At 48.1% G+C, this 25,515-nt stretch overlaps 2 protein-coding genes across 3 annotated transcripts in view; one reads left to right on the forward strand and one right to left on the reverse strand.

Moving 5' to 3' along the window:
- The window catches only part of SEMA6C (semaphorin 6C), a 117,037-nt gene extending 94,941 nt beyond the window's left edge, over window positions 1-22,096 (forward strand). Inside the window, exons 18-19 of one of the 2 annotated variants that reach the window (XM_063145715.1) lie at window positions 1,995-2,144; window positions 20,781-22,096. In XM_063145715.1, the coding sequence (XP_063001785.1) occupies window positions 1,995-2,144; window positions 20,781-22,036 (1,406 nt within the window). In that variant the 3' untranslated portion in view covers window positions 22,037-22,096. The remainder of the gene's footprint in view (window positions 1-1,994; window positions 2,145-20,780) is intronic. The other variant, XM_063145716.1, reaches the window with a different exon arrangement.
- Window positions 1-25,515, reverse strand: part of BNIPL (BCL2 interacting protein like) — a 276,141-nt gene that overhangs the window by 116,971 nt on the left and 133,655 nt on the right. The window lies entirely within an intron of this gene.

The following is a 25,515-nucleotide window of genomic DNA, read 5'->3' on the forward strand; positions in this document are numbered from 1 at the left end:
TTTTGAGGGCCTGTTGACACGCAAGCAGACCTGGCGCTGGCTGGCTCAGCCGCAGCCGGCCACTTGCACAACCCGACAGATGACCGGGGATGGGGGAGGGAGCTTTAAACCTTTTTCCCCTTGCCCCTCCCGCGACCAGGTCCAGATAACTAATAGGACTTATCACAGCTTTGGGCTTTATTTTGGCTCCACTCTTTCAGGGGCATCTGAAATATTGGGTCTGTAATATTACCTCCACATTCATATGACACTCAGATTTGGTGGCCCTGTACATCCCAGTGACTCTGAAATTTCTTTCACTCCTGCAGATTTATTTATTTTTAAATCCTCTTGTTGCTCATAGCCTCTGCAACAGCTGTTTACACACACACACACACACGATGTTCTCCAGATGTGAGGGATTCCCACAATTCCCCAAGAGCTGGGATCTCTGGGAGTCACGATTCAACACATCTGGAGAGCGCCAGTTGAGGAAGGCTGCTGTGCAGCGGGGAATGGGCAGCCTGCGTTCGTCCAGATGTTTGTTTGTTTAGCCGAAACGTCTTGATGCCGCTCCTCGACCCAAAAAGACTTTCAGAGTGGCCTGCGTGGAATCATTGAAACAAAACAGTCCCCGCCTGCAGGCTTAGGATTGAAAAAGTCAGGACACACAAGGAAGAAAGGATGAGGAGGGAGGAGGAAATTGTCTTTCGGCAGGGCACTGAAAGGATTGGGCACTGTTCCCCTCTCAGTTCAGGCTGCTGGTGGAAAAACATTGAGATGTTTTGCATGACAGCTCCCAGCGTCCCTCACCATTGGCCATGCTTGTTGTGGCTGATGGGCATTGCAGTCCCACATGTTCCTCCTCCCTGCTCTATGGAATGACATCACTGATGCACTCGGTTTCTGATAACCCATCCACTTGCTATGGATCGTGCCCCGCGGCAGTGCTCTGGTTATGGGGGTGTGTGACCCCATACCTTTTCTGCTGGGTCTCCTCTGCTGCTAATTTTAGAAATCTGCCCCCTCCCAGCTGTGTTCAAAGGCCAGAATTATCCCCACTGTCTGGTCCGTGGTCTCTGTGGCTTTGTTTACTCTGTATACCCAGATCCACCACGTCTGATGTTTGAAATACCACCGGGAGCAGAGAGTGTCTGACAGGCTCTGTGACCTTTTTGTGACTGCTCCCGTAGTGACTGCTTTTCAAAGGCTATCAAGGCCGTGTGTGCAATTTTGCTAAAGTCCGCGGGGCTTGTTGATTTCCTGAAAGGCCTCCGTACCTGCCACACACACACAGTGGCCAGACAACACGCTAAACCATGCTGCTCAACCACAAAATGGTTAACGGAATGCTTAACCATGGTTTACAGTGTCGTCTGACGCACGTTTTCCCTAAACGTTTTCCCTTAACCATTTTGTGATTAAGCAGCATGGTTTAGTGTGTTGTCTGAACACAGGCCACTGTGGTTAGGCTCACTAAGGAAAACTTAACCACAAAACCGTTAAAAGTATTGCCTGCAAGCATTCCCGCATGTGGTTAGCGTTAACCACAGCTGAACATGGTTAAGCTAACCACGAAGCCCAGAGTGTCCTCTGAACCAGCCCACATAGTTTGAGAGCTACAGCGCCCATCCCAAATCTCCCAGGCGGACACCCCAAATTTGAACCGTGGCACGACCATCGCTGGGTTGGTTCTCGGCCAGGGTGGACCGGTGTCCTCTGGGTGCATTGGACTCCCGGCTACCATCATCCTTTCCTTTTCCCGTGCAGGCTGGGATGATGGGCGTTGTAGTCCAAAGCATCTAAACAGCGCCACCTTGGGGTAGGGGTGTTCTTGTCATTCTCTCAAGAACCATCAGAGTCCGAGAGATTTTCCGTGGTTTTCAGTGTAAGGATTCTCTAAGACGCTGTCTCCTTTCGCCACAACCGGCCCGATTCCCGTTCTTTTCTTTCCTTACTCGTTGTTGCTGCTGTTGTTATTTTTGCTGATGTTGTATTTGTCACCGGCAACGCAGGAAAGATGCAGACCACCACGCCCGCAATCTCCGTACCTTTCCCAGAGGTGCCTACGGGGTCTCATCCCGCTAGCATAGCGCCTGACGCACGCCCGGCCCCTGGCGTTGGGAACCCCCGCTCCACCCTCCACGTGGCTGTGAGCACACAGGGTAAGAAGAGTCGGGCCACTCCTCTGACTCCCCGTCCCCCAGTACAGCACCATCACAATAACACCGGGCTGTGCTGGAATGACTAACCCAGCGATAGGACGGGGTTTGAGCTGGGCTGAATCTAACAAGCCACCTGGAATGTGGAGGCATGTGACTGTAGAACTAGAAGCCCCGTCGCCTTGATGCATGTGGGGCTGAGACGCGGGAAAGGGTTGCGGGGGGCAGACGTGGCTTCCGCTCGGAGGCGGTTTGTGAATCTATTTCGGATCGTGTGTGGGAGGCGCGCGTGTGTGTGTGTGTCTATATTTGAAGTATACGTGTATACGTGTGCAGGAGAGAAGCGAGATCTATATTTCAGAAGAGGCAGATGGGGGTTGGAGGAAGCTTGTAAGGGAATGAGAACGCCCGTGACGCAAATCCCGCAACGTTTGCCCTCTTCCCTTCTCAAAAAAACCCCTTATGGTAGGACAGGAGAAGATGCAGAAACAGCAGCCTAAATCAGTGGTTCCCAGATAGCTAAGTACTGCAGACCCCTTGTTTTTCAAAGGCCAAGCCATGGACCCCCTGCTTTTGAAAAAAAAAGTTATCTCTATTATAGTTACCTGTGCGAAGCAAATTTTTGGAGAAAATAAGGGGTAGCCCCTCATATGCAAAGGATTTTAGGTATGCTAAAAAAAAAACAGATCATAAAATTTGTGATATTTGTGATATTACCATGCAAAAATGACAATGATTTAGTTAGGAATATAAAGACGAATTTAATTTTACGAACGTCTACTTTACAATTGAACAAATTATGACACATCTAGCAGCTCCTAAACCTAAATGTGATGGGAGAAATCGTGGCTCTTTTTGTCCCGAACAATCCCTTCCACATCCGGTTCAATATTTCCTACTTTTAATCTCAAATCTGGATCAACGTCGAGCCGATTTCTATGCTTGTTCTTCATATAACAAAATGTTTGTTCCCAAAGATATGTGGAGCAAAGGGGAACTAGATGTTTCAAAGCTTTTTCACCCAACTTCTTATAATCAGGAAAAAAACGTCACCCAGAATTGGTTCAGTCTATATTCTTGGGGAAATGATTTCAGTGAACCATCACAAGTCACGTCAACAAGTGCATCTCGCTCTTCCGCAGAGAGAGTTGTTAGTTTGTACATCGCCGCATTCAAAAGGATTCCTTCTCCATGAGTTTTCAGGATTAGGTGCAGGGAAGTTAGTCTCTGAAGCTAGTCACTAAATCACGCAGGTGCTCAGGGATGTTATATTTTACTTCTGGTAGGAATTCGTCAGTGGACTCCAGAAATGAATGGTGAATATGTGAATGGTGCCGCGGACCCCCTGGGTGGGTTACGCGGACCCCCTGGGGCCTAGGGACCCCAATTAGGAACCACTGGCCTAAATGATCAAGTGGCTGGTGCAACTTCCTTGCAGGTTTATCTTTTTATTATTTCCAAACACTAATAAATAAAAGACACTACAGAGCAAAAATCAAAAACGAACAAACAAAAACCACGAAAATATAATGTTCTCTCAATATTCTCCCCAGCAAAAATATGTAACAAACCTGTTATTATTTTTCTTACTCTATCACTGTCAAATCCAAATCTCTAATTTCTCTCTTAACATTTCCTACATTATTGGTTGAAAAATGGGTGCAACTTTCCTAGGAAAAAAGGTTATAACGCCCGGAGCGCTTTAGCCTAGGACGAAATGGGGGGACTTTTCCCTCCGTCTAAACGGGCATCATGGGTTTATTTTCTTTCTGCGCTATTTCCCTGTTTGGTACACGGGACGCTTTGTGCATGAATAGCACAACAAAGCTACTGAGAACAATTTAAAAACAGAAATAGAGGAGGTTATAAAAGCAGGCAAGAATTGGGAATGAGAAGTGACCCAGACCAAGAGTGGGTAGTCTGTGGCGCTTACTCACAAGTAAATCCACTGGTTGGGAAAAGCAACGGCCTTTTGCTTGCAACTGAAGGTTGAAAGCCTTCCTTCATTAGCAGGAATTTGTTCATGAGTAGAGATGGATGGAAAATTTCTTTGCTCTGGTTGTTGATAAGGTGTTACCAAGTATCGCAGAATTCCCCATAAGTGGGACCGAAAGAACTTGAGATTATTAAAAAAAAATAATGTTGGGAGAACACAGTTTTTTTGTCCCGGTCGTGGGCTTGGATCATTTAGTTCTTCCAAGACTGACTGTCGTTCTCAGAGATTATCACCTCTTTCTTTCCTAACAGGCTGCTCACCTTGAGCAGCTACATGAAACGCCTTGATCCTCTCCATTCTGAGAATCGCTGTACCTGCTGAATTTGGCCAGTGCAGGCGGGCGAGAACTTCATTTTGCTTCGTCGCTTGATTGGGAAAAAAGAGAAACCTCCCCAAATTTGCATGTTCCTTTCCCCGGAAAGAACTTGAGACTTTTAACGCCTTTGAATGCGGGAGGAAGCGGAAGGGACGGATCCGTCTGTGCCTACTCTTGAGTAGGTGCTGCAGCCTGCTCTCTTGGCACCTTTATTTGCAGGCGATTCCCAGTGTGGGTCTCTTGTAATATTAGGTCGTATCGGTTCACATCTTAGGTACAGGATTCACTTGGGAGGGGACTTTGGACCAAATCTCTTTGTAGCCTTACTTTTCCCATCTGTAATTTGGGAAGAACCGTGTCCTGCGTTGCATTCGTCCTTATAGGCAAAGCTGGAGGACGGGGCAGAGATGGGGGAGGGGGAGAATAGGACAGATAGCACTGGCAGAGAGAGAAAGAGTGGAATAGCACAGGCAGAGAGGCCCTGAGTGGAAATAGCTTTTAAGATCTGAGCTATTTGGGAGAATTGGGCATAATGCATGTTGCAAACACACTCTAGCCCGCCCAACAAGGCGGTGGGGGGGGGGGGAAATGAAAGGAGACGGATGTCTTTTTGGCCGGAGATGAAATAGCCCTCAAATTGTAGCACATCTTCTCCGGCTGCTGCAGAGACGAAGCAGAAGCGCAAGGAAACGGCGGTTAAAAAGGGAACTGTCTCCTCCGAAACAAGAACAAACAAACCAGATTTCGCGTTTCGGTTTTGGAAGGGGCAGATCCGCCTGGCGCACCTTGCTCACACACCGTTAGGCCGGGGTGGGTGGGTTCCGCAGTCCGATCTGAGGTTAGATCGCTTTGTGCGTGCTCAGAGGCTTCTTCTGGCCCCGGATATGTTAGACTGTGGGTCAGCCCAGGACGCACGAAGACTCTCTTCACAAGCTCAGAGGCCTTGAGGGAAGGAGCAATTTCGTTGCTGCACCCATTGTGGAACCTGGCTTTTATTCATAGAATCATAGAATAGCAGAGTCGGAAGGGGCCTCTAAGGCCATCAAGTCCAACCCCCTGCTCCATGCAGGAATCCCCCTTAAAGCATCCCTGACAGGTGGCTGTCCAGCTGCCTCTAGTGTGGGAGACCCCCCCCACCTCCCTAGATCATTGGTTCCATTGTTGTGCTGCTCTAATAGTCAGGACATTTTTCCTGATGTTTTGTCGTACTACTCTAACAGCCAGGATGTTTTTCCTGATGTTTTGTCGTACTGCTCTAACAGTCAGGAAGTTTTTCCTGATGTCCAGATGGAATTGTTCCTGGATCACTCTAAGTCCATGCTCTGAGGATTTCAGTGTGAGCTTGGCCAAGCAATGGCTAGGATTGAATCTCGGGTAGAAACGGATAAATCCGCCGGTTTCGTTTCCTCTCCGTTTCTCCTTTTTCCAATTTGAAGGCCGTTTTGTCCCATTTTTGCATCCCTTTGAAAGAGAAGGTTTTTAAGGTCACCCGGAAATTGGTTAAGATTTCCGTCCGCCTTTCTCCCGATACCTACCGTTTCACAGCAGGTTTTTGGTACATTGCTCTCACGAAGTATAGGTGTCGTCGTGTGCGTTTCCTCCCGTTTTTGGTACATTTGTACGAGGATTTTGTACGGTGAAACACTTGGCAAATTTCGAAGGAGGGCTGCCTTTCAGCTTTAGGCCTGGATTGGAGAGTGCGGATTTAGGTGAGCTAAACTGCGAAGCGAACAAATTTCTCCCCCCGGTTCCTGGAGATATGCGATCCCTGCCTCAGGCTATTTCTGAACAAAATCCACACGCTCCTCAAACACGCCTGTCCAACTTGGGCCTGAGCCTGTCCTGAGTTAAAATAAAACAAATGAACCCTTCAGGTGTACATTCGCAGTTGCCTCCTCCAGCGGAAACTAGATGTGGCTAGAAATACACCAGAATGCAGAAATAGACTATGAGTTACGGTCACCTGAGACGGGTGAGGGTCTGTGAGATATTTGGGATTTGGCCTGACTTCCCTTTTTAAACATGCCATTCAGGGACGCTGAGCCTTCTTCGACCCAATTTCAAAGAAGCGGCCAGGGGCTGCATTGGAGTAGTGGTCGAGGCCGAAGGCAAAGGAGGCGGAGCAACTAACACAAAATACGCCAAATATCAGCATATCGTAGCTTAAAGCTTCTACTGCACGAAACTAAGCCTTCAATAAGGTGGCCATATGGAACAGAGGACAGGGCTCCTGTATCTTTAATAGTTGCATCGTAAAGGGAATTTCAGCAGTTATCGTTTGTATGCGTGCAGCACCTGGTGAAATCCCCTCTTCACCGCAACAGTGAAAGCTGCAGGAGCCCTGCCTTCTTGACCAGATACAAAAGAGGGCAGGGCTCCTGCAGATTTCACTGTTGCGGTGAAGAGGGAATTTCACCGGTGCTGCATGCATACAAATGACACCTGCTGAAATTCCCTTTTCTATGCAACTGTAAAAGATACAGGAGCCCGGTCCTCCTTTCCTTATGGCCACCCTAGCCTTCAGTCTTTTAGAAAGCTGGGGGGTGGGGGGGAGAGACTGAACAAAAGCCAACTAGAAAACAATGGGTGGTCAGGGCAAAGGAGGTGTGGTCAACTGGGAAATTTCGGAGGGCCAGATTTGGAATCCTGTCTGCATCCTGGTTATATATACACCAACAAAAGTATACTGGAGTCTCATTTTTCACTTGATAGCACAGGAGCAAAAAAAAAAAATCCATTTGTCTTGTTCCTGCTTTGGCAACTGACCTTACAGAGCAGTAGCTAACTTCTGCCCACTACCATGAGGACTAGAAACCGATTTTGGAAATGGAAATCAAAACCTGGGACAGCTACTTTTAGGATCTGTAGGAGCAGATTTCTCTCCTACACACGCAATCTCTCTCTCTCTCTCTCTCTCTCTCATACACACACACACACACACACACACACACACACACACACAAGGGTACTGTAGAAATAGTACAGATGTTGGTTGAAGACAGATGCTAGAGGCCACGCACCCAAGAGTTGAAAGCTGTTAGAAAAAGGGATCTTGGCAGGTGGCTGTATGCTATGCTCATCTTACATTTAGCTGTGGTTTAACAGGTCTGGAGGTTTTGGGGTCGTTCCTAAAACCTGCAAGCCCTGTTGGATGCGGTACTACAGTCATGCAAAACAAAAGCTCTCTGTTTTCAGCTGTCTTAAGAAGAAGAAACACACCCACACACCAGCCGTTGCTCTTTAATGTCTGGAAGATTATTATTTTATTTATTTATTTATTTATTTTATTACATTTATATACTGCCCCATAGCCGAAGCTCTCTGGGTGGTTTACAACAATTAAAAATGGTAAACATTAAAGGTATACAAAATTTAAAAACCATCAAAAACATAAAAAACAGTATAAAAACAACTCTATTTAAAAACAACAATTAAAAACATTAAAAACAAACTTAACATTGTTAAATGCTGTTGTTGTTGTTATTATTATTATTATTATTATTATTTATTGCATTTATATCCCACCTTTTTTCCTCCAAAGAACCCAAGGCGGCATGCATAATCCTCCTCCTTCTCTCCATTTTATCCTCACAACAACCCTGTGAGGTGGGTTGGGCTGAGAGCCCGTGACTGTCCTAAAGTCACCCAGTGGGTTTCCATGGCTGAGTGTGGACTCGAACCCGGATCTCCCAACTCCCAGTCCAGCACTTTAGCCACTACACCACACTTTTGGAAAAAGTGCGAGTGTTTGTGAGTTTCCAGGTTAATTCTTGCCAGCCTCACTTAAAAAAAAGAAAAAAAATCCTTTTATTAACGGTCGTACATGTAAAGCAAGCAGATATGCAATCACTGATGAAATGTCAATTCCATTGGAGGAAGATTTACAAGCAACTAGGGCTCTCCCACGCCCCACGTCCTTATAATTAAACAAGGAAAAGAGATCAGCCCACGTATGACTTTAAAGGAATAAAACTCCAAACCACACACCCCTGATCCCCCCCCCCCGGCAAAAAAAAAACCCACTCTTGGGAAAGTTCCCTAGTTAATTAGTTTGTAATGTTCTTGCCAAAAGTCAAATGTGTATTTGTATTCCCCCCCCCCCCTACAGCTGCTCAATGTTAAATGTTCCATCAGGCTTGTATTAGTCAATTCGTCCAACTGGTCTTTCGCGTGGGAAATTGGGCTCTATAAGTGCGTTCTCTTTTTGTATGATTTTTGCTATTTTGTTTACACTTGTATTGTTTACTGGAAGGCACTCCGTGGGTGGGAAAAAAGCCTAGAAATGCAAATATTAATTGTGTGTGTTATTGACGTTTCCCTAAGAGTTCTCGAAAACTCCAGCGACCTACAACAAAACACAAGCGTACAAAGTGAATTAGTTACCCACTAAAATCCAAGCAGCCCATAAAATAATGAAAATTTAAGTGACGGCCATAAGCAAATCAACTGGGGCATTAAGAAAGAAAGGGGGGAAAAAACCCGTCGTATGTTGTCAAATGCCTAGGAATGAAACGTTTTGTGCAGACATGGGATTTCCTGCCTTGCTTGAGGAGAAGAGGTTATCCAAAGGGATTGGCGTTTGCAGTCCCCTTTCCCCCCCGAAAATGTGGAGTGCGTTAAAAAGCACTTCCGTGATCATTTCTCCAGTCGAGATGCAGCTGGATGGATCCATCATGAAGTGACAGTGTGCAATTGTGAGGACAAGGAAAATGAGCGCAATCCCACCTCTCCTTTTTGGTTCAGCACAGAGCCCAAGAGAAAAATCACCCCCAAAAGAGCCAACCCCCCCCCAAAAAAAAACCCACCTTGAAAAGAACAAACAAAATGTTATCCCAGATCTACAGGGATTTTGCACGACCGATGACGTCAAACACTTGAGGTTTGCTAAAAGTCACTGTCTGTGCCGTGGCTTCTCGCCGGACCGAGAAATAAATCCCGGTTTTATAGAGGAAGTGGTGAGTTGAGGTGGAGGTGAGCGGGGGGCGGGGGGGGGGAGAGAAATGAAATTCATCCAAAAGGGTGATCGTTAAAAGGTTTTTTTCCTCCCCTGACTTCTCCCCCGCCCCACGTCCACTAACCGAAAGCTGGATTTCGATGGGACAATAGCATTTGCAAATCTAGCTTCAAAAACAGGTTCTCTCTGATGGATTCAAGCAATTGCAAAAAAAGAAGAAGCAAAAACTCACCTGATGCTACCCACTACCACCACAAATAATTGAATGGGGAAAAGAGAGAGAGAAAGAGAGAGTTTGCCATCAAATACTTTCTGGGTTTGGTGGATTTTTAATTTTGTGTATCTCTCTGGGGTGGGTGGGGGAATATCCAAAAAGAATATTAGACAAAGTATTTTTAGTTGCTTGTATATGGCATCCCCTGTGTCCATGGCAGCTTGCAGTGCACAAGAGGGCAGGTCTCTGCCCCATTGAGCCTACAGTGCATCATTGGGGAAATATCAAAGGATGGGGGAAGGAAAGCGAGGCAGAGATGAACACAAACTCATATTGGGTTTATTCCAATTAAAGTTGAGATGCAGGTAGCGATAGGCGAATGAGCAATGTTCGAGAACGCCTGGGCTTCTTAAAACATTGCTTCACGGCTCACCTCATGCCTGGGTTGCATTTACAGTCTCTGCGTGCCCTGCACAAACAGGAAAATTGTGCAAACCAAGCTGCAACCAACCATGAAATTTGCACAAATTTGCACAAATTTCCTCCGTAGATTAAAGAGAGACTGCTTTTGTCCACGAGGGAAATTTGGGCCAATTAAGAAATATGCACAAATTGAACGGGGAAAAGCAGGGCAAATCGAAGCCGTGCTCAGCAAGTTGCAGCTATTTTAGTCAGACGGGTGATCGCGGTTGCATTCAGGACTTCGAAGAGGGCGCGCCTGCATGTTTTGCGAGTGGAAACGAAATTCTCGTACGACCCTAGATACAGGAACTGGAAGGGTTGTGTCGAAAGCTTCATAGCCCCAAAAGAGAAAGAGGGAGGATTTTGAGGAGGGGTTTGAAATAAATAAAAGAGGAGGTGATCCTTTGAGTGTTCCGAAAAGGGAAACCGCAGTTACTTTATTTATTTATTGGATTATATTTATTATTGCATTTATGTCCCGCCTATTTAACTCCAAGGAACCCAAGGCGGCGTACGTAATCCTCCACTCCACTTTATCCTCACAACAACAACCCTGTGAGGTGGGTTGGACTGAGAGTCTGTGACTGGCCCAAAGTCACCCAGTAGGTTTCCGTGGCTGAGTGGGGACTCGAACCCGGATCTCCCGACTATAAGGGGCAGCAAGGGAGAAAGGGTTCAGGATAGGTCAAGAGTGCAGAAACTCATCTGGCATCTCTGAAGTCTCAATCCAGTATTCTGGGATTCTCCAGATGGCCACGCCTCCTTTTCCTGGCCACGCCCCCTGACTACCGGGTAGCTTCCCAGTTTCAGTAGCAAATGCTTTAAACTAAAATAGGCTGACATTTTTGGTCCTGCCCCGTTGCTTTGGCTCCGCCTACCGACAGAATGCCGTCCCCCAAAAGGTTCTCTGAAATGGAATCCGGCCCACAGGATGATAAAGGTTTGACATGCCTGGCGCTGGTCTATCAGTGCTTAACTGGCATTTCTATGTCCAGGGAAATCAAACTCTTGAGGACCGCATGTAGCAAACAGTTCCAGGCGTGAACGATGCTATCATGCCCAGTGTGTGAGCCGTCCCTTGCGACACCCAGTTGTGTCCTGTTGCAAACGGGGCACAACCCGCTCTTCTCAGTCGCCGTGCTTCGGAATTGAAGGAGACTCAATAGAAGCAACATACCACTGAAAAGTAGCTGCACAGAAGGGAGATTGCCCGTCCCCTTTCTTTTTTCTTAGGGTCTTCCTGGCTGCCCACTGTTGGAAGCAGGAGGGTGGGGTAGATCTTTTCGCAGAGCTCACAATTAGTCAACAAAGACCACCGCTCATTGTTAGTAGAAAAGACGGTCTCTTGATATTCACTACCAAAGTAGCCCCTGTGAAGTAATGCGTTTGTTCTCAGCTCTCTGCCCTGCGGCACACAATTGGTCCTGTGGATTAATCAACTAAACTGTAGTTGATTAATCTGGCAACTTAAATCGCTGAGGATTTTTCCTTTCTCTTTCTTTTTAAGGCTTCTGGGTTTGTTTTCATTTCCTTTTTAGCTAGATTGCCAGTTTCGAAAAGTTTGATCATCAGGTTTAAAAATCAAGTTTTTTTATTCTTATTTTTCCCGTCGTCTTTCCCCTTCTGGTGCATTTTTTTTAAAAAAAAGTTAGCAATTGACCGTTTTCGTGGGGTCCTTTCTTGCCCTACAAAACGACGGGATTTTTGTAACTCCTGTGAGCTAACAAATTCCTGCTCCGTCCCGATGGCCGCTTCCTTTGTTCCATCTGCGGAAAAAATTACGGCACAGATAGAGAAATCGTCCTTTTGTCCGCAGACCCCCGAAGAACACAGCAGCTACAAATTGTCAAGCTGAACAGCGGGAGAGTTTATGTTGTCCGCAGGAAGAAGGAGAAAATCTCAGGAGATTTCCTGCTCTCTCTCCTCATGCCTCCATGCCTGCTTATGTGCGTGATTATTATTTTTTAACATCCCAAAGGAACTAAGCAGAGGGCAAAGGAAAAAAAAATACTTAGAAAGAAAAATGTCCTGGAAGAAGGGATGCAATTCAAAACCCTCTTGTTCCATTGCTCTAGGCAATTGCCATGGGGAGCAACTTGTAAGATGTTTAGTGATGGCGCGTGAAATCATAGAATCACAGAGTTGTGGAGTTGGGGCCACAGAGACCATCTAGTCCAACCCTCTACAATGTGCAGGAAAACCAATTCATCCAGGAGAGGGTGAATTCTTAAAACCCTCCAGAGATGGAGAACCCCATAACCTCCATGGGTAGACTGCTCCACTGTTGCACAGATCTTACTGTCAGGAAGTTTTTCCTTAGATTTCATCGAAGTCGAGGGAGCTGTAACCTATACCCAATTCTTCCTGTTGCGAATGCACTTTCTCTGCCGCCAGGTTTTAGGAGGAGATGATCCATGAGCCTGCCCTCTGACTTCAGATGATCCATGAGCCTTCCCTCTGTAGATCACAAGCTGAATATGAGCCAACAGTGCGATATGGCTGCAAGAAAGGCAAATGCGATTTTGGGCTGCATTAATAGAAGTAGAGCTTCCAAATCACGTGAGGTACTGGTTCCTCTCTATTCGGCCCTGGTTAGGCCTCATCTACAGTATTGCATCCAGTTCTGGGCTCCACAATTCAAGAAGGACGCAGACAAGCTGGAGCGTGTTCAGAGGAGGGCAACCAGGATGATCAGGGGTTTGGAAACAAAGCCCCATGAAGAGAGACTGAAAGAACTGGGCATGCTTAGCCTAGAGAAGAGAAGATTGAGGGGAAACATGAGAGCACTCTTCAAATACTTAAAAGGTTGTCACACAGAGGAGGGCCAGGATCTCTGCACTCTTCCGAGTGCAGGACATGGAATAACGGGCTCAAGTTACAGGAAGCCAGGTTCCGGCTGGATGTCAGGAAAAACTTCCTGATGGTTAGAGCAGCACGACAATGGAACCAATGACTTAGGGAGGTTGTGGACAATCCCACCCTAGAGGCCGTCAAGAGGCAGCTGGACAACCATCTGTCAGGGACCCTTGAAGGTGGATTCCTGCATTGAGCAGGGGGTTGGTCTCAATGGCCTTATGGGGCCCTTCCAACTCCACTATTCTATGATTCTATGATTCAGGCTAAAACGGGTAGACAACGTGGTACCCAGAGGTCATGAGGCCATCTTTGTTAGTGCCCATCAATGTATCCTACCCATCCAACTGGCGTGATGGATACATGGGATGCTTGTGTGTGTGTTTCTGTTTCTGAGAGAGAGAGAGAGAGAGAGAGAGTGTAGAGATGAGCGAATGAGCAATGTCAGAATTCGCCAAGATTCTCCAAATTTCAGCTCCCTGTTCGCCTCTCCTGAATGTGTGCCCACCGCTTGTTTTGCATATACAGGGGTCAGGGGATGCACAAAATGAACCGCTCCCAAACATGAACGTTGCAGACAGAAACCCGAAATTTGCAGAAATTTCCAGCCCTGCGCAAATTTCACCCGTACGCTAAGTTGGCCGTTTTGAGGACATGGAGCGTTTTCCAAGTGCGCCATCTCGCGAATGCAAATGCGGGTTTTTGGAAATGGGGACTGTTTTTGGAGAAAGATGCTCTCTGCTTCATGTTTGGATGAAAGGCCCTCACCAGGGCTGTGCGAGGGTTCAGTTGTGGAAAGGGACCCCTGTGCTTACTCTGGAATAAGAAGAAAAATAACCTGTGCTTTGGATTTCGTGTCCAGATTAGTCTGGTCTGGGTTAAATTTTGGGCTTGGGATGCGAGAGGAACCTGGACGGCCTTGTTTCGGCATTCAGTTTTGGAAAGGAAGTAGAGATAAGTGGTCAGCAACTAGATGGCCTGACATTGGGGCCAAATCCAACCCCCAAATAAGTAGACATTTTTTTAATCCTGTCCCCTTGCAGTAAAGATGCTGAGATGACAGAAACGGGTGGGTATATTGGTGACCGTATCACTGTCAATCGCCACATGTAATATGAAAGTGACTAAAGTATTTAGAAAACTTTTAATATACTGAGCAAGATAGCAACTCTGTCTAATTCAAATCTATATAAAAACTATATGGTATTACGTTAAAACATTAAAATAAAGAACCCAAAAAAAGAATCCAAACGCGTTTCGACCATGCAAGGTCATCTTCAGTGGTCTAATGAAATATACATAAACATGAAGTGTAGAGAGTTATTTTTGAATTGTCGTAGCCTAAAAGTCAAAAGAGTGACATTAGACCACTGAAGAAGACCTTCCATGGTCGAAACGCGTTTGGGGTTTTTTAAAATTGTTTTTTGGTTCTTTATTGTCTCTTTTAATGTTTTAATGTACTACCATATAGTTCTTATATATATTTGAACTATACATAGTAGCTATCTTGCTCAGTATATTAAAAGTTTTCTAAATACTTCAGTCGCTTTCATATTACATGTGACTATTGACAGTGATACGGTCACCAATATACCCAAATCCTAGCTCCTTCATTGCTGTGCTCCACCCCCTCCTAGACCTGATGACCGGAGTCCCCCAAAACTGTGGGGGAGTACTTGTGTAGCAAGAGAATGTTGCAGCAAGGCATTCTGGGGGAGTAGGGCTGTCAGCTGGGTATCCTCGAGTTGCCGACCAGAATCTCAGAATTAGGGAGAGAATCAGTTTGCAAGGGTCACGCTGATACAGGTCTCCGCTTCTACGCCATCAGCCGTCGGGGCAAGTTTGGTGAATGGGAGCGCTGTGGGGGGGGCGCGCATGGCCTGGTTGTGAGTGGCGCCCTGTCCTTTGGGGTCGCGTCTTTCACCTCCACCCCCTTTGCATCTTCATTTACTGCTGCATGGAGTAGTTCCGTGTTTTCCTGTTGTGATGGTGAAGCGCGTGTCGGAAGATGGGAGGGGAGAAGCGAAACGCCTCTGCTTCCCGCCGACTTCGCTTCCCGGTTACTAACCGCATGAGTTTCTGCAGCATGTCCGGAATAGTGGAAAATCTGCCTGTTTAGCAAATCCTCTAAAAAATAATAATAATAATACTCCCGGTGGAGTCTCCTGTACGTCCTGCCAAAAAGATGTGTTTCCCCCCCTGGGGTGACGCAGCAGTGCAACCCGTGTGCCGGAAATGCCTCTGTGTCACTGTGGAAATGGTTCCGATTCAGGGGTTCAACTGCCCTTTTGCTGACCCCCAACGTTCCCAAATCTGACACGCACCTACACACTCCGGGAGGGGGGGGGCAATGGGCTTTTGTGGGAGCCAGCCAAGCGTCTGGTTCGGAAGGAGAACGCACAAGCCGTTTTACTCTGCTGGCTGAGTAGGATGTTGAGGGGGGGAGGAATAAGTTCCCCACCCCCACCCCAAGCTACTACAGACTTCCTCAGGACCTGCCACTTAAATCTTTCTCCTCTGCATTTTCCCCCCAAACTGTCTCCCCTCTCTCAAAACAACCGTACAAAGTTCTCACAACGTATCAATACCTGTCCCAAACAGTTCAGTCCATCTCCTTATTATTGGCCCATCTGGAGTTGGTCCCGAAGTGTGTAGTCCTCAGAGTTCACACAGAGCTCTTCATCATGATGGTTTCTCCCATGCCCGTCCGATAACAATTACCTTATTTCTAAAGCACAAATAGGGCTTCATAACAGCAAAGGCAGGTCTCTGCCCCACCCCCAAGAGCGTACAAATTGGAATCCCACCACGTGGAAGGTAATAAAAGCACCTATGCATTCTATTCAGTCCCACCAGAGTAGGCTTCACGCCAGCACAGGTGTCAGTTTACAACACCTGTCGGTCAAATGGTTGGATTTGGACAAAGCAGTGAGGCCAAACCAGGCAGGCATCTCTCTTTGGACGATGCTGTCTTTTGGGTAACACTAGGTTCTTTGCAGAGAAGAAGCCTGTCGTACCAGGTGATGAAGACCTCTGTGTAACCCGGACAGTGACATACTTTGCTGACTGCAGAGTTTGAAATGATTGAAAGCCGTTTCCCATCTGGTTCTTTCGTTTCCCCCCACCTCCACCAAAAAAATAGAAGAAGAAGCCTGTTTTATTCTTTTTCCACGTTTTTAATAACAAACCAGTCGATGCCTTGATGAGTTTTCCTGATAGTCTACGTCTGGGAGGCAAAAACTCTGGCCCAGAAAAGCTCTTGGCTCAGTCTTTGTTTCTTATCCCATATGAATTTAAAGCATCTTAAGTTTTTCAATTCAAGCTACTTTTTTAAAAAAAAACCAACGGAAAACAAAAATCTCAACCCTGTTTTCCGCTGCCGCTACACGAATATTCTAGGCTTGTACCAGAATGTCCAAAAATCTGTACACAGGGCCAAATATTACCCGTGGAAATACAAAACAATAATTAAGACCTCTGAGCATGTACAGAATGCCTCTCTACGTCTCCTACCCACCCCCAACCAGGCATATACACATATTAACACAGAGATATAGGCTGCAACCTTGTACCTATTTACCTGAAATTAGGCTCTATTGAATCCAATTTGACTTACTTCTGAGTAGACACATATAGTATTGCACTATTAATAACTGACCAAGCCATTCTTGTGCTAATAAACTGTACTTTTTGGCCTGCCGGAATTGTTAACCCAGCCAAGCACGGAATCTAGCTTAAATATTATAATCATTGAGTTCAGGCTGTAAAAGTTCCCGCAAAACCAGAGTAGTAAAGATAATAAATAATATGTGTCCGGGGTGGGAATTCAATAAAAGGCGCTATTAATAAAAAATAATTATTTTTTCATCCCATTAAAAATGCGATAGAAAGGGCAGTAAAGTTCTTTTCTGTATAACCAAATCTTACAGTGAAATTAATAGCAATAACTGGTATTTAATATTGTATTACCAAGCTATAGATCTGGCCCATTTATTATTATTTTTTGGAGAGGTAGGTAAGCGAATTTAATTTTATATAGTGTAGCAGTGAAAATAAAAGATATTTTTTTAATTAACTAGTAATATAATATATTATTTCTGGCTCATTAAAAGTGCTATATAAATGACCATTTTATGCCGGTATCTTCATAACTGTTTAAATGAGCCGCTTTCTTTAAATTAGTGCTTTCATGATGGCATTGAACAATTCGGGCTGGGCAGAGAAGTTTAAAAAGAAACTATAAAGTCATAGAATCATAGAATACTAGAGTTGGAAGGGGTCTACAAGGCCATCTAGTCCAACCCCCTACTCAATGCAGGAATCCACCCTACAGCATCCCTGACAGATGGTTGTCCAGCTGCCTCTTGAAGGCCTCTAGTGTGGGAGAGCCCACAACCTCCCTAGGTCACTGGTTCCATTGTCGTACTGCTCTAACAGTCAGGAGGTTTTTCCTGATGTTTTGTGGTACTGCTCTAACAGTCAGGAAGTTTTTCCTGATGTCCAGCCGGAATCTGGCTTCCTGTAACTTGAGGCTGTTATTCTGTGTCTTGCATTCCTTTCCTATAAGCCTGTGTAAAATTTGCCGATCCATTAAAATTATTGGGTACACCAGAGAAAGAGAGAGAGAGAGAGACTTCTCCCTTACCAACCTGCCCAATCAATGAGGTCATTGGAGGGCCTGCTCCTGGCGGTTCCACGTGGACCTGTGGACCGATTGGAATCCACCAGGAAAAGAGCCTTTAGTGTGGTGGCCCCTTTTCTGTGGAACTCCCTGCCACTGGAGGTCAGGCAGGCACCAACACTAGGCTGCTTCCGGCACCTCCTGAAAACAACTCTGTTTCAAGAAGCCTTCCTCAACTGACTAGCCAGTTTTTCTGGCTCCTTTGTTTTTAAACTGAACCATTCTAATTCGCTTTTTAAAATCTTCTTTTACTGTTTATACCTATGTTCACCCCTCTGGAATCTGTGTGAGATAACTGAGTGGTATATAAATATTTTTTTTATATAATAATAGTGTGCAGAGGCCAAACTCCCGGGCTGAACTTTTAAAAAGTGCGGCGGACAAATTTATTTATTTAATTTATTTATTAAGACATTTGTATCCCACCCTATATCACTAGGATCTCAGGGCGCGGTGTACAGATAAAAGAGACAGCTGGACAACCATTCAAGAGGCAGCTGGACAACCATCTGTCAGGGATGCTTTAGGGTGGATTCCTGCATTGAGCAGGGGGTTGGACTAGATGGCCTTGTAGGCCCCTTCCAACTCTGCTATTCTATGATTCTATGAAAATCATACCGACAATATAAAACAATTATACATAGCTAAAAACAAATTAAACCATTAATCAAGCTATAACTAGTATAGAGTTTAAAAGTAGTAAAAAAAGAAAGAAAATAATTTAAACGATGTGCAAACTTGGTGAATTTAGCCGTCATTGTTAAAAAGCCAGGTCTTAACTGGGGGCCCGGATGAAGCCAGTGCTGGTGCCAGTTGGGCCTCCAAGGGGAGGGCATTCCACAGCCGGGGTGCCACGACAAAGAAGGCCCTCTCCCGTGTCACACCACAGCGTATGTCTCGTGTTGGTGGGACGCGGTGGAGTGCTACTCTCACAGATCTCAAGTCTCAGGCAGGCATATATAGGGAGAGGCATTCCCTCAAGAATCTCATCGGGCCCTCCAGGGGTCAGACGATGTGGTGGGCAAGCCACACCCACTTATGTCATTGCTCCGCCCCCATCAGCACAGAGAAACGGACTCGCATCCCCCCTCCAATGTCCCTGACTTTGCACAGCGCCCGGTGCCCTATGGGGAGAAAGAACTCCGCGTTCAAGAGAATCCGCACTGGCATCTCTGATCTCAAATTCCTCCAGGGGGTCGGCCTTGGAGACCCAGTTCCACCCGTTGGGGCTGGATCCGGTTAACCCAGCAGGCCAAGAGTTCTGCAGCCTTGTTTTGAAATCTCGGGTGCCAAGTTTTGTCAAGAGAGGTGCTGGGGCTCAGAAGCCCTGCCCCGAGATGCCCAGAGCGAAGGCCTCGTGGCGTAATTCCCGGCGTGTGGAGCTGCTGCAGTACTCCGTGCCTACGCAGAGCGACGTCACTTAAATATCTGCTCCTCAGAGAGGTGTGGTCAAAGGTGGGAGGGGCAGGCCTGAATGGGTGTGGCCGAAGGAGAAAAGGGCGGGGCTAGAAGGTGAAGTTTTAACCATCCCTGCAACAGGACGTGGCTTATTTCTCCCCCTACTTATGGTACTGGAACCCCTGTTAGGAAGATAAATATTAACGGGCTAAGCCCAGATCTGCCCACTGTGGAGGCAGTGTGGTGTAGTGGTTAGACGGTTGGTCTGGATATCAGGAAACGCACTGGTTGACTTGAGGCCAGTCACTAGCCCGTTTGACAAATCACAGCGGCTGAAGCAAGCCACCATGTGTGCCGGCCAGATTTCCCTAATTACCCACGCTGCCGTGGGTTGCCGTGTTGTCTGAACCCGGGTGACATGGCTTGTTTGGGGTGCCCTGAAATAACCCCACAACAACCCGGCATGCACAGTGGCTGCAACAAGCCATGGTGGCTCATTGTATCCGCCACAATCATAGGAACCGGGCCCCTGACCCTGAGCCTCGCCTACCTCACAGGGTTGTTGTGAGACTCACATGGAAATTTCCCGATTTCTCACCACGTGGAAAATCAGCGGGATAAAAATGTTAGGCTAAAATTTAAAAAACAAAGAGAGAAAATGGAACGTCGGATTTCCTAGTGATTCCCCCCCCCCCCCCGGTTTAAAATGAGGTCGGCAACCTTGAGGCTACGACCCTTCACTCATTTCCCGGGGAGTAAGGCCCACTAAAGCTTAGAAGCTCGGCGGTCCTTGCTTCTAAGTCTAGGATTGGGCTCCCAATTGCACCACGGCATCCGTGAACGCTCATGCGAGGAGCAGAAACAGCCTGAGCTTCACGGCAGCCGGGGAAAGAGCGGCGTCATCTCCTGACGTCCGACGGTCTGGTGGGCTCCCTCCGCCGAAGCCAGTGCCAGTCATACACCTGCTTCCACCCCCGTTGACTATGGGTGTGTCTACACTTCCCGGCGATCCAGGAAGGAGGATCTTGCAATATGCTGATCACGAGATCCTCCCCCTGTGTTCACACGTGGCGCGCGATGTCCAAGGAGGAAGGAGGACCTCACGCCCGCCATTTTTTTTAAAAAAAAAAAGTCAGGACCTGGAGCGCACGTGCACTCCAGCGCAAAAGTACTTTTTTTTAAAAAAGGGAAAATTCCCCCCCTGCTCCCCCCCACCCCCGATGGCCCTGGACTCTTCCACGCCTGGCTCCTTCCCTCCAATGTCCTCTGCTAGTCTCGGGGAAGAAGCCGGGACAGCCGGCCACACCTCCCACGGTCGACAGGATTGTCCCAGGACCACGGAAAAAAGCGAGAAAAAAGGGTAGGGCAATATCCCGGGGAAAAGAAGGAATCATCTCTCCCTGCTCCCGAGATCCCCTGTGCATCACGTGGACACACAGGGACGATCCCCGGAATATTGCCTAGTGTAGACATGCCCTATGTCAATTCCGCTACCATTCCTTGCCTTCCATTGGTCATTCCATGCCATTACCATACTGTCCTTACATTGGCATAAAAATCAGCTGCACACCAGCACCGCCGCAAAAACCAGGCCTAACCCATCCGAGACGTACCACTAATCCCGCATCAAAACTCCCTTTTCCTTAAAACACCCGCCCACCCTACCTTTACATTTCTTCCGAGCACGCTAGACTTGACGACGGCGGGCGGCTGGGCGGCGGTGTTCCGCTTTCTCATTCTCTTTCCGTCTGTCCCATCGTTTCAGGGGTGAGGCAGGAACCGGAGGGGAAAGACGGCGCCAAGACGGTCCATTTCACCTTCCTGATTGGCTGCATTTTCGTGGCGTTCCTCTTGGGGGCGTTCCTGTCGGGCCTCTTCGTTTCCTGTTACTGCAACCACGCCTTCCAGAAGGGCAAACACGCCGGCAAGGACCCCGAGAGCGGCATGCAACGGCCGCTGTCCCTCCGCAGCCTGGCCAAGATGAACGGCCTGATGGAGAGCCAAGCCAAGGAAGGGATGGTGGAGGCGTCCGCCACGAAGCTGTACACCACGCTGCTCCCCAGCGAGAAGGAGCCGCCCAGCGCGACGGCCAGGGCCGGCGTCAAGGACCACCCGGAGCTGTCCGGCTTGCCCACGCCCGAATCGACGCCGGAGCTCCCGTTGAAGAACATGAAGGCCATCCGTAACCAGTGGGAGAAGAACCACAACTTCAACAACGCCAAGGAATCTCAAGGGAAGTCCCCGCTCTTCCACACCCCGGTCTCCAACGCCCACGCTTACCCGTTTCCCAGCGCCATGGCGGTCCCCAGCAACCTCCACGGCTACGACGCGCCCTTGGCGGGCTACCTGGATGAGAAGAAGATCCCGAACTCGGAGCGGGTCCTGGTACGCCACTCCCAGTGCTACCTGCCCAAAGGGGTGGAGGTGACGACGCTGGAAGAGCTTCTCAAACACCTCCACGAAGCCAACGGCTCGCCCAAGAAGGCCCTGGGCGGCCTCCCCCTCCATTTCCCATCAGCCACCCCCCATTCCGCCATGTCCTTCGCCAACCGGGTGCAGCCCAAGATCCCGGACGTCGAGAGCGCCCCCTATTACAGCTCGTCGACCTTGCCGAGGGACAGCCTGCCCCGGAGGTTGGACGTACCCCCGGACCCGCCCCCACAGGCCTGCCTGGAGAAGCCAGGCCGGCACCCCTCTCACAGACATTCGCTCTGCGTCGCCCCGAAGCTGGTGAACGTTGGGGGCGGGGGGATGCTGTCGCGGCATCACAGCCTCAGCCAGTCGGGGAGGCCGCCGCCGGCCCTCCTCACCCGCATGCACTCCACGGGCACGTCGGTGCCCCAGGAAGGCCACCCCGCCATCTTCCTGCCCAGACAGCACAGTTACGGCGACCAGCTCTCGCTGCCCAGCCACGGCGGCATCAAGCGGTCCATCTCCTTGATCAAGCCGGGGGTCCCGTCCCAGGCCATGTTCATGCCTTCGTCCCCTCCGGCCCAGGCCTCCGGACAGTTCAATTACTGAGCCCCCAGGGCGGGAGGCGTGTCCGCCCCTGGGAGCCGGAACCGCACGGCGCAGAACCTGTCGCCCCGCTCTTCGGGGTGGGACGGGGCGGGGAGGCACCGCTTTTGCCGTTCCGGAAGGGAAGGCAGCTGGGGGGAGTGTTTCCCCGAGGACTACAGATCCCAGCGTGCCTTGCGGCAGAGAACGGTGCGAGGGGAGGCGCTGGGTGTTCTCGCTTCCCATTGGCTGCATCCAAACAGCCCCAATTGACCACTCAGCATCTTGCCAAAGTTTGGGCATTTACCCCCTTTTTCCTCGTCGTTTCGGGGGCATTTGAGCAGGGGCCGGGGACTTCGGGGCAGTTTTGAGCCTAAATCCCTGTGCTCGTGCCATTTAATTATGCAAATACAGACTTCTACATCTAGGGAAGGCAAATCCCCCCCCCCGCCCCGGATCCCCTCCCTGACGTATGTATAATCCTGCTTCCAACCATTCGAAAAGGAGTTATTGGCAAGGCCTTTGGGGTAGATGAGATGGGTTCAGAAAACGGGGTGGGGGCAAAAGGAATCGGTGCCCCGTAGACGAAATCACGGAGCCAGCTGCTGGAAGCCGTGCAGTCCCCTCAGCTGACGTTCCCAGTTTTGGGCCCTTTAAATAACCTAGCTTTGTTCTCTGTCAGCATGAGGACTAGAAACTTAGCCTTAAAAAAAGCAAAACTTGAAAACTGAGTTTTAGAATGTTGAATATTCCACGCTTCCTGGGCGAAACCTCCGAGGGATGAGGGTGTTTACAGGTTTAGGACTCCTTGGGTCTCCTGTTAAATTTTTCATCTCACCTTAGGTTGGTTCCTTTCCAAGGTTCCTCGAAAATGTAGCATTCAGAACAGTCTGGAAAGGCCGGATGTCCGGATCTGGTAAACTCTGGTTGGGCGGCATTCCCGGAGACAGTGTCTTGGCTCTCCATATGTAGCTGAAGGTGTGTCTTGGGAATGAAATATGGCTTACAGGGCCAGTGCGTCTGCACTTTTTGTTGGGTCTTGAATTCAGTTGTGTGCCTAGTGGTCATTACGGGTGGAGGAACGTGAGCCCCCAAATCATGGTTGTAGCACTTCTTCTTTTTTTCAAGACCAGTAGGGGGCGTCCTCCATTCTGGCCGCCATTTTGGAAATGTGAACGAAACATCGAGGTCCGTTGCAGTCTTCCGTGGGACTCGGTCATGGCCGCAGGCATCCTTTGGAGCCAGAAATGATTTCCAGAACTCTTGGTCTCTTGTGTCACGTGGGCATTCCTGCTTATTGGGGTCAGAGTGGCACCTCAACATGGCTCCTGGTCCATCCAGGAGCTGTTATGGGTCACCACTCCAACAAGAATTTTGCGGCGTCCTTGTGGATCCAACGGCCTTCTAGAGAGGAGGAGAATGTAGCACCGAGATCCTCTGGTCTCTAAAACTACCTGTCCCCTTCAGATTTCAAAAGCTTTCCCTGCCCCCATATTTTGAAAAGACGTGGCAAACACACACACCCTTTTTTTAATTTCACTTGTCGGGAGGTGGGTGAGATTCATGCTCCTTCTTCCAAATTATTCCCATCGCTAAGAAGATGTTATTAATTAATTACTCCCTGCCCGTTCCTTTAATTCTGCATTTTGGTTGCTTGCTTTTAAACTATGGATTGCAAATCGGTCCATGCAACGTACTGGTCCACAAGATATATGTCTGGTCATTTTGTCCCACGTATAGCCGTGTTACTCGTTGATGGCAAGGAATGAAAAAAGAGAGAGAATTAACTGATTTGCTCTCAGTTTGCGAAAGCGTTCCAGTTTGGTTGTCTTGAGTTATTCCACTCGCCCCAGGGGATCGGGTGCTAGTCTGTGGACAAGTTAAGCCCTGCCCATTTTATTTATTAGAGGGGGGAGGAATCGGGTTTTTTTTAAATTTGTAAGATTAAAAAGGAGAAAAAACAAAGGACTCTTTTTATAATCCGAGTTTGGCTCTTTTTACATCTAGCCCTCCGTCTCTGCCCTGTCAAACCCCTTTCCTGGGTTTGAAAGCAGCGCTCCCTCGGAATAGATCCAGTGGTCACTGTCTCTTTCATTAGCCCTAGGAGGACTGTTTATTGCCATCTGCCAGCCCAATGGCAAGAAGACCAGCACTGCAAAACACACACACACACACACCAAAACAAATCTGTTGTTTCAAATGCCCACCAGGGGACGGTCGGAGTCTGCACGCGCCTCAGAACGCCTTTTAGAAGTCTTGTACATAAGTATAAATATGTGTGTATATTTCATGGTTTCACTTCGTATAAGAGAAGTCAGAAAAAAGAAGGAAAGGGAAGGATTTAATCCTACTGTGTAGGGACACGAAGCTGGTCTCAGTTCAAGAGCACTGAGAATCTGTACATTTGGTATGCGGCAAGAGGTTGGTGCTTGAAATATATATATATAATCTCTTTGTGTCTTGAAGAGGTGAATGTGCATTTGTTTGTTACATTTCTTCTTTGTTTTCTCGGGTGTTTGGAGCAAGGTGACTTTCTCAGTTCTTCTAAGGTGGTTAATCTAAATTATAACCTCACAGCCAACCCGGTGTGGATGATGGAGGTTGGAATCCAATGCCTTTGGAGGATGCCCAGTTAGGGAAGGCAACAGAGATGCTGATGGCCAGAGATGTAGATTTGGGGCGTTTTTAGACCTCCCATGGTCAAGAGTAAGGCCAGGCAAATGTTACAGCTCAGAATGCAAGAAACTCGGACAAAGGCCCAGTATCCTGTTCCCAACAGAGGCCAGCAAGATGCTCCCAGGAAAGCTGGCAAGGAGGGCATAAGCCCTCCCCACACGCACACACTTCTTGCCATCCAGCCATTGGTTTCCAAAGCAAATTGCTCCTGAATCTGGAGGCTCCATTTAACTATCATGGTTAATATCTGTCCTGTCTGACTTGGTTGAAGGCACCCAGAGGTTCTAAAACCAGCAAGGCACCTATAGGCAAGGACTGGGCAGGGCAGGCAGGTCCTGTTTGAGGGTGCCGAATAGCCAGGCAAGTTAGACCAAGTAGGGTCTTCCAGGACCTTGGCCAGCTCTGAGTTAGAGGAGACTCAAACAAGGGAAGCTGTTGTCTCAGCAACAGTCAGAGGCCATCAGAAGCCTTATAAAGGCCAGCAGCTCAAGACCTGCAGTTAACTCCACCCCCTAAGAGAAGCAGATTGTTTCTTAAAGGGCTACTGCCTGATTTAGCTGCTCGCTCCTACGGGGTTGGGGTGGTGAGGGCTGTAATGGGGGAGGGGTTCCTCTACATCTGAGGAGCCAGGTAGAGGCACATCCTCAGGTTTGGAAAGCCCCAGCCTTGTGGGGGGAGGGATTGATTTAATGGAGGGAGTCTCTTCTCCCTCTGAGTCCTTTTCAGGTCAAGGCTGGGGAACATGACAATATCCATCGCTAAACCTCCTCCTCCATTTGTCTAAGCCCAATTCCAATTTATTTAAAGTACTGTTTTTGTCTTCAGCC

The sequence above is a fragment of the Elgaria multicarinata genome, chromosome 21 (assembly GCF_023053635.1).
Source record: "Elgaria multicarinata webbii isolate HBS135686 ecotype San Diego chromosome 21, rElgMul1.1.pri, whole genome shotgun sequence".
Lineage (NCBI taxonomy): Eukaryota > Metazoa > Chordata > Lepidosauria > Squamata > Anguidae > Elgaria > Elgaria multicarinata.